Genomic DNA, 12,491 nt, shown 5'->3' with positions numbered 1-12,491 from the left:
CGGAGTGTCGCCCGCGGCCCCTCTGCGGAGCGGGGAGCCGGGCCCGCGGCGGCGAAGGAACGGAGTGGAGCGCTGGAGCGGGAGAAGAGGTTGTTGGTACCGAGTTACTGACTAACGGGCAGCAGCTGTTGATGTTAAGCGCTCTGGTGGCTGTAGGGTCCCGTGCTAAAGGTACCTGAGCGATGTAAGTAATTCTCCTCCCAGGTTCCTGGGAGTCATGCCTGCTTACAGCGCTGCGGATGATGCTCTGACAACCAAGTTGGTGACTTTTTACGAACACAAGAAGGATTCCTCTGTCCCTTCTCACCAAGCAACTATCCTATTACTTGACCCCCGGAACGGTTCTTTAAAAGCTGTGAGTTTCATCCGTGCTTCTGCATTCTTTGTTAATGCTCTGTCAGTTCTCCCCTCCCTTTCCAAAAAGAGCTCAAGCTGGTGTAAATCGCTCTGAGGTAACCTGCATCATCAGTGCAACTGTGTTTGTGCCGAAGGAGGATTTACACCTGTTGTGAGTTAAACTGTGCTCTGTCTGTCCTTTACTGCTACTTGTGACACAGAGGAAATCTTTTGGTTCACAAGGTGATGGAAAGAGAAATTATCAGGAAAAGTTTACCTTGCATGGAAAGGAAGAAATGCTGCTGAATAAAGAATCTTCTTGAGCCATATTAAGTTAAATCTAAAGAGGTTTACAAAAGGTATAATAGGGAATAGTATTCAGAGTCTGGGTTTTTGTTGTTTATTAAGAATTTTTCAAGAATATTGACCATTCTCATTATACTTCAGTAATAATGATCATTAAAGGGTCAAAACTAGTCAAGAAATTTGTATTGGGCTTGTACTGCTAAACTGCATCAGAAAACACGTCAGCTTTTTAATCCCCTGAATTCATTTGTACACTGTTGCTAATACTGGTTGAGGCGGGGCGCCTCACTGTAGGTGATGACAGACGGTAAAGGGATCCGTGGTGCCCTGCCTTCCCTTTCTATAGACCAAGCCAGCGCAGGACTCGTGTGTGACTGCCAGCTTGCGCTGGTCCCGGGTCCTGCTGGGGTGCAGAGTATTGCAGTTACGACGAGCTCTTCCCTGCGTTGGAAAGCTAGGGAAGCGCAGTGCCTGAAGAGCTGCGGGAGTAGGGGTGGCTCGGCTCTGACCAGTTTTCACTCCATTTGTGCTGGTGGAACTGGAATAGATAAGAGAATCTGCCCATTCTTAATGTGTGGTTTTATGTGGTTTGTGGTTGCTGTAATAGTAATGAATAACTTTAATATTTTTCTGTGTCCTGTAATATCACATAATTCAAATTGAATGAAGAGGTTTGCTATTTACTCATTTTCAGTATTCGCTTCAGTCTGAACTTTTTTTAAAAAATTGCTTTTTAAAGGTCCTGGATGGCAGTGTGATTACAGCCAAACGAACAGCTGCTGTTTCTGCAATTGCTACCAAGGTATGTCTTCTGTTTCTGAAATCAGGACAGATTTAGAGGGGTTACATATAAAATATTAGAAAGAATTATGTAAGTGACTTTCAGTGTATGTGAATTTTCATCAAATACGGCTTTTAAGATAGAGTTAAGATAACTTTATGTGCCTTCAGGGAAAGCTTAACATGGGAGGTTTCTGTGCTGAGTGAGTCACGTCTGGCTTAAACAGTTTGTGTGTGATTGGAGAAGGAATCTGAGATGGTTTTGTGGCTTGTACTGCAGGCTTTTCTGGGAATTACTGAGGTGTCTTCTGCTGTTTTCTTTCTTTTGTGGTTGTCTTAATATGCTCCCTTACAGCTTTGGGTGGTGTAGGTGTGGCGATAAATTCAGTTTTGTTTAAATGTGTGTTTTCTGCTGGCGGGCCAGGACAGGTGGGTTGCACTGGATCTGGAGAAAGAGGAAAACCCCACATTTTCAGGGGGAAAATGGGGGTCCTGTTAAGACAGGTGATGCTCAAGGATGAATGGAAGGCTTGTCCAGAGGTGTTTGACAGTTTCTTTGTAGTCACTGGGAGGTGTCCAGGTGACTATCCCTTAAATCTCACTGTCTGAAGACAGGTGAGGTGTGTCTTGCTGTATGTTGCTATACATCATTCCAATTTCAGTTGGAAATTGTTGGGTTTTAATTCTTTTGTAAAGCTGTATTTAGCTAGGCTGCTGATAGGGGAAGAGAGCAAGTCACCGTCCATTGCGCAGCAGGGTTTAAGTTTCACCTCAGAGGATGAGGCAATAAGAAAAGGGTGAGAGCTGAAAAACGCTTCTGTTTTTCACCCATCAGCTTTGCATCAGAATGAGGGCTGATCTCACCGCTTCGTTAGTGGCCGTCTTCATGCCAGCCGGACTCTGTCCATGGCAATAGAACTAAACTGACGTAAAATTGGAGTGAAGACCTGTACCCAAGAGCTCCCCCTGAACCAGGGGACTGAACAGTTTACAATGGATTCCTTGGACATGAGGTTATAGGACCTCATTCATCTCAGCCATTCAATACTTGGGTAGTTCTGACAGGTTTTATACAGTAAAGGCTCCTCTGACCTCAAAGGAGCTTGGCTGCTGAAGGGGCTGCAGATGCTTCATTGTTGTCTGTTTTGGGAAACTTTCAGGAGTGTTTGAGTGTAGCTCATAGTTGTCATCTTGTCCTCTTTATGGCATCTGCTTTTCAAAGACCCCTGCTTTTATGCAAGGAACCTTTGAAATCAATGCTTCAGAGCTGTTTTGAAAGGAACATTAAAAAGAGTTCTTGCTACTGAAAGGGGATCAATGAGATTTTTTTCAATTTATTTGCAGCAGAATAAGCGTTGAGAGCTTAGACAGTTCTAAAGCTTTTTATACAGAAGTGAGTGGGCACAGCAAATGCATAAACAAGACATGAGGATAGCTTAGGGCTAGGCTCCAGCAGCCCTCTCTTCCCCTTTGCCGCATACTGGTGAATTACAGGCAAGAACTAAACCAGAAATCCAAAAGCAAGTATAGAACTGAATGTTAGTATTAGTCCCTTAGAACCATCCCTAGTTTTATGAAGCTTCGTGCGTACGTATCGTGGCTCCTAAGATGTCAGGATATGCTTGTGGTGTGATTTATGGCTTCAGAGAATTGAAAAATGCAGTTTAGTGTGGGGCTGCCAGGAGCAGTTTACCCGTGCAGCCACCACTCTTGGTACTGACAGCTCTCGGTGTCACGAGCCCTGTTTTCAGCAGAACGCCGACACTGAATTAGTCACGCAGGCGCAGCATGTTATACTAATACTAGGGTGTGCTGAGGCCCCAGAATTTGCACTGGCTTGTGCTGTTTCATGTTAAATCTGAATTTCAAGAGCTGGACAACTCAAAATCAGAATGAAGCCAAGATGTTCTTTGGTGTTATTGACACTAGCTTTTGCGTTTTATAAAAAATTTTATAGCAGTAATCGAACATTGTTTTATATCAGTATGAATCAATATTAGCTTTTGTATGAAAACATTATTTTTGTTATAAAACGATAAAGGATCTGCTTTCTCTTGTAGTTTTTTAATACGTATTTGCCATATCTGTTAATATGTGTTCTTACACGCTCTTTTTTTATATTTGACACTGTTTAGTTGTTAATGCCAGCTTTTGCAGAAGTGCTGTGTATTTTGGGAGCTGGCGTTCAAGCATACAGCCATTACGAGATCTTCACAGAGCTGTTCACGTTTAAAGAGGTAATAGACACACCTTAACGGGATACATTTATTTTTCTCTGCTGCGTTTCAGGAGCACTTACTATAAAAAAGTACAGCCAATGAATTTGCGTTGGGTCTGGCTGAGATGGAGTCGATTTGCCCCACAGCAGCCCTTGTGGTGCTGTGCTCTGTGTTGGCAGCTGGAACAGTGCTGAGAACCCCAGTGTTCCGGCCACTGCTGAGCGCAGCATCAAGGCTGTCTCCAGCATCCCCCCCTCACTTGGGAGTGGGCAAGATCTTGGGAGGGGATACAGCCAGGACAGCTGACCCCAACTGACCAAGGGGATATTCCAGACCATTTTACCGCTCAGCAGTAAAAGCTAAGAGAAAGGAGGCGGGGTGGGTGGGTAGTGTGGCATTTGTTATATAGGACGTTTGTCGTCTTGAGCAATTGCTTCCTGTACTGAAGCCCTGCTTCCCAGGAAGTGGATTAATCGTATTTTGATTCAGTTTCTGCAGAACCAGAGAATACTCTGAACAATCGTAGAATTTCTTGCTCAAATATTGGTCTTCAAAAAAAGAATGGGTTGGAAATAAATTTGTTTCAGGTGGCTTTTCCTTTCTGTCAGAGAAAGTCCTACTGTGTATGCCATGCCGTGACTTTTCCTTACAAATATTTACAATAAATGTATTTGTTTTCTAAGTGCAGCTCTACAGAAAAGCAGTTACTCTGGCATCACAGAACAGTTATTTAAATGTACCTGCACACACTGCAATTTAGTCACGTGTATGATGAGAACATTAAAGCAGGGAAAACCTCACCTTTAGGATATGTGTAACTAACTACTCAAAACTGAAACCAAGCGTTCTCTTCCAGCAAGGAGAAAGCCTCCAAGCTAATATGTTTGTCTTTTTTCCTTGAAGGTCAGGATATGGAATCGCACCAAAGAGAAAGCGGTGAAGTTTGCTAATTCAGTTCATGGTCCAGTGCAGGTCTGCTCTTCGGCTCAGGAGGCAGTTACCGGGGCTGATGTGATTATAACGGTCACTATGGCAACCACACCAATCTTATTTGGGGACTGGGTAAAACCAGGTGCCCATATCAATGGTATGCTATGTTCTCATCGTTTAAAAATAAATTTATTATCACATTGTTTGGCATCCAAAACCTGTGAAAAGCAGTACTCTGTGCTTCTCAGCGTGAGTGTTTTTTCTGTTTTGACTTCTCACCTTCAGTGAGGACCACTTCCCCAGCCCTGTCTTCCCAGCTGTCAGGAGCCAGCACTCCAGACAACTGGGTGTTTGCTAGACATGGGATATGCCAGTGAGGACCACTTCCCCAGCCCTGTCTTCCTGGCTGTCAGGAGCCAGCACTCCAGACAACTGGATGTTTGCTAGACATGGGGTATGGTGGTTTTACCCAGTGGTGCAGCATCTTTGCCACCATGTTGTCACTTGATGCTCACCTTGCTTTCCATTTAAATAACCCCTGCAAACGTGTCATTTCCAAAGTGATTCCTGCTCTTTGTAATGTTTCCCTGGTGGTTGGGAATTTTCTTCACCCAATTTTGTAAGCTCCTCTATTCTTTTCCTTTCTGGGCTGATTACACTAGATTTTTTTTTTTTACTTGAGTTAGAAAGATGCAATAACTGAGTTAAGAACTTCATAATTTGACCTCTAATTATGGTGAGGTTTTGGAGGGCTTTTTTTTCCCTGTCTTGTAATGATGTTGCCAGGCTATTGTTTGGAGTCTCTGGATGTGTCCGCATTTATTTAATTTTTTAATTGTGGGCCTGGTTCAGGTGGCCTTGTGCACTTTCCAAGTAGTATGGTAATAAGACAAAGCAACTTGTCAAAGGGAACAATTTAAAGAGAGGTCCTACATTCCAGCAGCATCCTACCGATTTTTCAAACTCAATTGAGTCCTTTGTCATCGAATGTTGCTGCCTGTGTTATGTCACGGCATGGAAGCCAGAAGTACAACCACATCAATTAACAGTCTGCAATCACTGAGGCGACACATACACAAAGACCCCTTTCCTTTCTTTGTTTTTTTTTTTTCCCTCTCCATTGAGGCGTTTGTGCTGTTTGAAGAGGCATTCAGACAACGTGGAATTTATTATCCCATAAGTTGGGCAATTAAAAAACCCATTGGACTACAGTATAACCGCTTCGTTTGTGGGTTTTTTTTCAGATCATAGGAAGTTGATAGTGCTCTTGCTGTATTTAAAAATTTAAGCCTCTTGATTTGTTTTCAGCTTCTCTAGATAGGTGAAAATCTATAATCTGCCCCATTTGTACAGCTTGCAAGGTTACAGGGAAGTAAGAAGGCTGAATATTTGAAAGTCCTAATTAGTACCACTGAACTCTAAGTCTTTGCAAGTCTTTGTTGCACAATACTTTGGTTCTCATCTGCTCACGGTAATTGAGGGATTCTTCAAATCTTGTTTTTCTCTATAGACATATAACAGACACAGTCTGAATCAAATAAAAGGACTGTAAAATTCAGGGCATTTGTTAGTGATCTGATGGAAGACTAGGGTACAAGAGATCACGGTCAAAGGGAGATACTTCCTTATGCCTCAGCTACCCAGAGTCTGCTGACGAGGCTGTCTTACTGACAGATGAAATATCGCATGTTTTAAAGGAGCCATATGAGATGTTAGTTAACTCTGTTTTAAAAAATGAAAAGCAACAAACCCCCTGTTAATCTGGCAGCCACAGAAACATGTTACTGTTTGTCTGCAGAAGAGTTGTAGTCTGTATACCTTAAGATTGTCTTCCTTTCGTTGTCTTAGCTGTTGGAGCAAGCAGACCGGACTGGAGAGAACTGGACGATGAGCTGATGAAGAATTCCGTCCTGTTCGTGGATTCTAGAGAGGCTGCTCTTACGGAATCGGGAGATGTTATATTATCAGGGGTAAGACCTTCTTAAAATATGGACGTTATTTTTGTGGCAGTTGACTTGCGTTTGAACGTAAGATTGATCATTTTAGAGCATCGGATGTATTTGTTACCACTTTCCAGGCACAGGCTGAAAGATAAAGTGGTTTCAGACTGAGACTTCTGTATGTCTGTGCCAGAACCACGCAACCTCTGTATCAACCATTACATGACGCCATATCAGAGCAGCATGTTTTCAGCGCTGGCTGTTGTGTACGATAACAATGTTTTGTTTTTGAAACACTTCTTGCAATGTTTGTTAGTTATGTTCAGTATTTTTCAAATCTGTTTATTACAACCTGTGACTTTCTTCCCCTAAGATTTCAGTGTAGTTGATGCACATCAGGCCCCTGGAGAAGGGATGACGGAAGCCAAGCAGACAGTGATCTGCAAAAAGTTGAACAACAGGGACTCTTAGTTTTATTTTTCTCTTTTAACGTTTTTGCAGAACAAATTATTTCCACTTTAGAGGTTTAGCATAAGAGGTCCGAATGTGGTAAGGTGTGTGGAATCCCATGTGTTTTGTTGGATAACTAACAAGCTATCCACTTAAACAAAAATAAAAAAAAACAGCCAAGCAAAAAAAACCCCAAACTTACTGAGGAGGGTCTGCCAGATCTCTCTCTGAAAACCATTCCACTCCTTGGTGATTTCTGTCCAGTTTCTATATTCTTTGTCTGGATACTGATCTGCGTCACTGCGGAAGGGAATTGGTTCTGGGATAGCAGAGCTGAAGGAGTTCTAAGTCACTCAGAAAAGTTTTTTTTCTCTTTATGTATGGATATTATATTTTCTTACAAATATGTATTTGTTTCACAGGCAGAGATTTTTGCTGAGCTGGGAGAGGTAGTGAAAGGTACAAAACCAGCCCTGCCTGAGAAAACCACAGTGTTCAAATCACTGGGTAAGAACAACCCCTCCTGTGTACAAGTCTCACAGAAAACAATGCCTCGTTATTTATGAGGTCCCCCATGCGTGGGAAAACTGCTGATCATCTTCAAAACTGCTGTGGCAATGCGCTGTCCACAAGAGATGAGGATGTGATTTGCATTTTCCCTTTTAATTTATCTAGCAGGACTGATGTAATGAAAAGTGATAGGGAAGCCCAGAAACAACGGGAAGAAGTACGTTTTCCTTTTGCAGCTGTTCCACACATGACTGCCCCGTTTACCGATGCAGCTCCCACCTGAAAGCCCTGCTGTTCTGCCCCTGGAGTCTGTTGGACCTACAGACAGTGCGAGAGTGTGCTGTGGGCTTGGAGTTGATGTTTGGGGGAAATAGCGGGAGTGGCATTACCATGCTGAGCTGCATGACGTGTCCAAAAGGGCCAAGATGCGATACGAACACTGAAAACTAGACCTGTGCTTTTACATGTATGCTATTTGAGGTTCCTGACAGTTACATGAATGCAAGTGTTTGGGGTGGGGAATTATTTCTGTTTCTGTCAACTTAAAAAATTTCCCGAGACCTCTTGTTCCCTTCCAAAGCTAAATTATTTTGTACAGCTGAAGAGTTGTTTGAAAGTGACTTTAATTCTTTTTCAGGGATGGCAGTTGAAGATACTGTAGCAGCAAAATTTGTTTATGACTCCTGGTCAGCTGGTAACTGAACGGAGAAGTCCACAATGCCAACAGGGCCAAGAAAATTGTTTGCACTTAAGTTTCCTTGGATCTTTCGTTAACAAGAAGGGCACCAATCCTGTCTGAATGTTGCCCTTCTAAAACAGTCAAGCATGAAGAGTAAAATTTCATCTCTAGACTAGTTCCTACAGTTTTCTAATGGCAGGTATTAGGTACCTGCAGTATTACTAATGAATGTATCTTATCTAATTACCAGTATTAGATGTTTGCAGTGATGCTAACAAGGGTATTTTTACATATTTTGGTATAATTCTGGAATCAATGCCTTTCCTCCCAAGTTATTTATGTAGCAGCAGTCTGGGTAGATTTCATGTTTTCAGAGAGGTAATTCATCCTGGAGTACAGTGAATCAGTCTGGAGAGTGGACTCTGACATCAGACTTACCTGTGAAGGTACTGCAGATGCATCTGTGGGTTTCGGTGCTGCACTGACAGTAACGCTAGTGTCTCCTGGGACCACAGCCCACCTCTGACTCAAGGACACCCCTTCCCTTCCAACCCGGACTGGGATCCCGAAGTTGCTGTCCGTCCTTCCACCCTCCACAGTCTCCCTTCCCTGTCCTCAGATCCAAGGCTCCTTCCTTTAGGAGCACTCTTCTGAGCGGGAGTTTGTATAAGTAATGATGCCTCCATACACTTAGATTTTTTTGACTGTTTTTGTAAAAGACCTGGCTCAGGAAGACTTAGAGTGCAAAAAATCAGAGCAAATATTATGTATATTTTAACTGGGAGGAAACTTACTCAATGCCTTTCTTAGTACATTCCTGGGTGGGATCTTGCCATTTTTATACTGCAAGGAGTCACTAAAATGTGTTTTGATTTAACTTTTTTCTGTATTCTGTGGGGAGATTTTGTTAGTAGTCTACGGCTTTTGTAAGTTCTTTTTCTAAGCTTCTTCAAGGTTGGAACTGCACAAATTGATTTCAGAAGCATAAACTTCAAGTATACAGGCCAATATTTTCAGCTTGGCTGTTCCATGGATCGGTTGGTAATTGTTCTTTTATCCCTGTGGGTATGTGCTGGGGCAGGAATATACAAAAGATTGAGCATCTGCTGAAAAATAGCTGTTGCCCTGGAAACAAGTTCCTGCCTGAGGCTAGAGTTGTGCCTGGTAAAATTTTACTTCTGCTTGAATATTATTTCACGTAGACTATTAAGTGTTGTTATTTTACTCTGTGGAGGGATTAGATGGCATGGTCGGTCTAGACCGATACCAGTTGTATACAGTGGAGCAACAGGGAAGACCTTCAGAAACAGTTTGCATTAAAGCCCTTGATGGTGGGTGAGTAAGTATGGACGAGGTTAATGAGTACAGTGCAGGTGTGGTACAAATACTACTCCCAAGTTACAAGCCTGGTGTAAACTAGTTGGGAAAAAAAGTAATAAGTGGCAGAGTTGTAGCAGGGAAAGGTACTAGACCAGTAAGTGAACAGGGCCAAGGGATGTGTTTGTGGATGGAAATCTGACTCCATTATCTTGTTTGTATCAGCAGAAACAAGAACAGAAATCTCTCTAAGCTTTTGTACTCTTTAACTGTAGCAAAAATTCTTCTATTTTTACATGTTTTTTCGTTAATTTCTGAAGTGTTCAGAAATGTGTTGACTTAGCGTGTTACTTCAGCGACACAGGACTCCACTAGCTCGAGCAAATGTGGCAGCTGTTGATGTTCCGTAGTTCAAGAACCATATGGTAACTTGCGCTCAGTCCTTGGGACAGTGTTATCCCTGGTTCTGGAGCCTGGCTGCAGCATTGTGCCTCTGAATTCAGGAAGAGGATTCAATTCAATTACAATGGGAGTTGCTTGGATGCTGTCTTTAGATTTTTTTTTTGAGGGGAAATAATAGCCTTAATTTCCATGTTTCTCTTACAAAAGAAATTGTGTAACTTGCATTGATGTTAAAATTAAATATACTGCTCTGACTCTCATCTTGTTGTCTTGGGTGGTTTTTTCCTTTTCGAAGATGAGGAGGAAAGTTTTAAAGTTATTTCAGTGACTACTCTCCCAGTAAATGTGATAAAACTGAATGTAAAGGGGAAAATAAACTGGGACTGCTCTGCTTCACTGTGGTGCTTGGTTCTGCAGTCATTATCCCATGCTGTACATTCCCCCCTCTTGGATGTCTGTCCAGTCTGCCTTAAATCCTTAAGGAAGGAGAATCTTGTACTTGGCAGGGCTGTGATCGTGTGAGATCCCCTGGCTCTGTGATTTGGGTTTGGATTGGGCTGTAAGATTGCACATGGGATACAAGAAGTGTCTCCAACTGAACTGTGCTGTACGAATGTTACTGAGGAGTCGGATCTGATTTATTAATGTAGATACTTCTAGTTATGAAAGAAACAAAGGGGTTGGTGAAAAAAATTGGAAAACAGCAAAGCACGTAAGTGGAAAAAAACCCTGAAATGAGGAAAAAAAATAATAAAAAGGAACACTCAATTGTTCCGCAGGGCTGGTTTACACCAGAGGCCAATTTCCAGGACCACCCTGCAAGAAAAGGACTAGGACTATTGCGCTCTTCAAATCTGTTCTAAAAGGGGGTGTGTATACTGGGGGTGATTCAGTTGCCTAAAAATCAGTGTTATGTGGGGTACTCTGGGGCTTCTTACTCAGCACCTAGATGCAGTTCCAGAAGGACGAGTTGCTCCTTCCCCCAGATGTTGTGGTGTATCTGCCAGCTCCCTGGAGTTGCTGGGGATACCTGAGGACGTACCAACACACGCTGGGTGCTTGTGACAACCGACCCGAGCAGTTCCTGTGCGGGTGCTCTGTGCTGTTACCCTTGGTTGGTGGAGGCTGCTGCAGCAGGTGGGTTTACAGGTGAATATGCAGAGAGGCAGATGTTCAGCGCAACCTGAGAGACTCGGAGCCTATCGCGGAGCTGCTGAAGCTGTTTTTGTTCTGTGGTAATGGCAGTTAATGGACAGCTCTGCTGTGAGTGACACTGCTCACTCATGTTTTGATGGCACGTTGTGCGCAGCTCACAAGCATTAGAGCAAGTAAAGAATGAGGAATGCATTAGTGTGACTGAGAACGCTTGGATTTGACCCTTCAAAACTCGCTCATCGTATGCCTTCAGATATGTAGGATTCATCATTTCCTTCTTGCTTTGTCAAACATTTGAGAGGTTCTAGCTAACGTGAGAACAACCTGGCAGGTTGGTAACATAGAGTCTGGGGGATGCTGTTGAATTAGTTAGTGCTAAGCACAGCAGCCATTTAAGGCTGCATGGAACAGGACTCTGATGTTAACCGGTTAATAGAGGAAAATCCAACCTGCTGAAGTTTGGCAGTCCAGGGAGGAAAGAACATGGTATAGAGTCCAGCCAAGAAAAGGAATTGCAATATACAAATCCACGTAACAAGTAGTAGGTGTGGAAAGAAGGAAGCATGAAAAAGTAGATTATTAACCAGGCTTGGTGTCCACAAATGCACTCTACCCCTAAGGAGAAAGGGGCAGCTGACTAACAGAAAGCTATAAAAAGAGATTTAAAGATAAAAGTCCTGCTAGTTACTGTGCTTCTAGAATCTGAGATCTGAGCCAGAGCAAAACTGCTACAAGCGCCTTACTCGACTCACAAAACTCGCTGGGAGCGATTAATTCCTGTCGGAGTGCTGTCTTCCCGAGGGAGCACTGCTGTGAATGCCTGCGGACAGGCTGTGAAGGACAGGAGCTTCCCCAGGAGCACAGTCTCGTTTTCTCTCCCTTTCCACGAGCTGCGTGTGTGTTATGTGCAGTTTTCCAGCTGAGGCTAATGACAACCAACAGGAGGTGCTGGGGCAAGAGTGCTGCTTTCTGGGACTTCACATGGCTGATGCACCCGATAGGATTCAAGCTGAGGATATACCAAACCAGATCAAAAAATGTGGAAACTAAAATTTCAGCTTCTTGTGGTTAAAAGTGTTGCAGTCTCGATGCTATTTGAGACGTGATGGGTGCTGACAACTGGGTCCGGTCTCATGAGATGCAAGAATACACTGCTCACACCAAACATCCCCAGGCAAGGTACTGGATATATTTTTAAATTAATATCTATACAACAGCAAAACATTCTGCTGACAAGAACATGAATTTTACTGAAAATTTATTCTTATTTACATTCATTCAGGGGCTATCAAAAGTCAATAAGCTGCAGCTGAAATCACGATTCTGATGCTATTTCTAACGTACCATCAGTACCAGGAAGGGCAGTTTGTAGCTGTCTAACAGCAGCAAATGGAGAGAACTCAAAGCTCTCAAGCTTTGGGAATGCTCCTTGCATTGTGGTTTGGGAGAAGAGGGCAGGGCTTTCCT

At 43.1% G+C, this 12,491-nt stretch overlaps 1 protein-coding gene across 1 annotated transcript; it reads left to right on the top strand.

Annotated features, from left to right (window-relative positions):
* Positions 1-211: 211 nt before the first annotated feature.
* On the top strand, positions 212-8,173 carry CRYM (crystallin, mu). The gene is made up of 7 exons (XM_010131945.1): positions 212-355; positions 1,382-1,444; positions 3,558-3,659; positions 4,545-4,728; positions 6,420-6,541; positions 7,384-7,468; positions 8,109-8,173. The coding sequence occupies exons 1-7, from the start codon at positions 218-220 to the stop codon at positions 8,171-8,173; spliced, it is 759 nt and encodes a 252-aa protein (XP_010130247.1). The 5' UTR covers positions 212-217.
* The last annotated feature ends 4,318 nt before the right edge of the window (positions 8,174-12,491 follow it).

This window comes from Buceros rhinoceros, unplaced genomic scaffold, assembly GCF_000710305.1.
Source record: "Buceros rhinoceros silvestris isolate BGI_N320 unplaced genomic scaffold, ASM71030v1 scaffold8162, whole genome shotgun sequence".
NCBI classification, from domain to species: domain Eukaryota; kingdom Metazoa; phylum Chordata; class Aves; order Bucerotiformes; family Bucerotidae; genus Buceros; species Buceros rhinoceros.
Note: the sequence above shows the minus strand (reverse complement) of the source record. Positions and strands in the feature narration are given on the sequence as shown.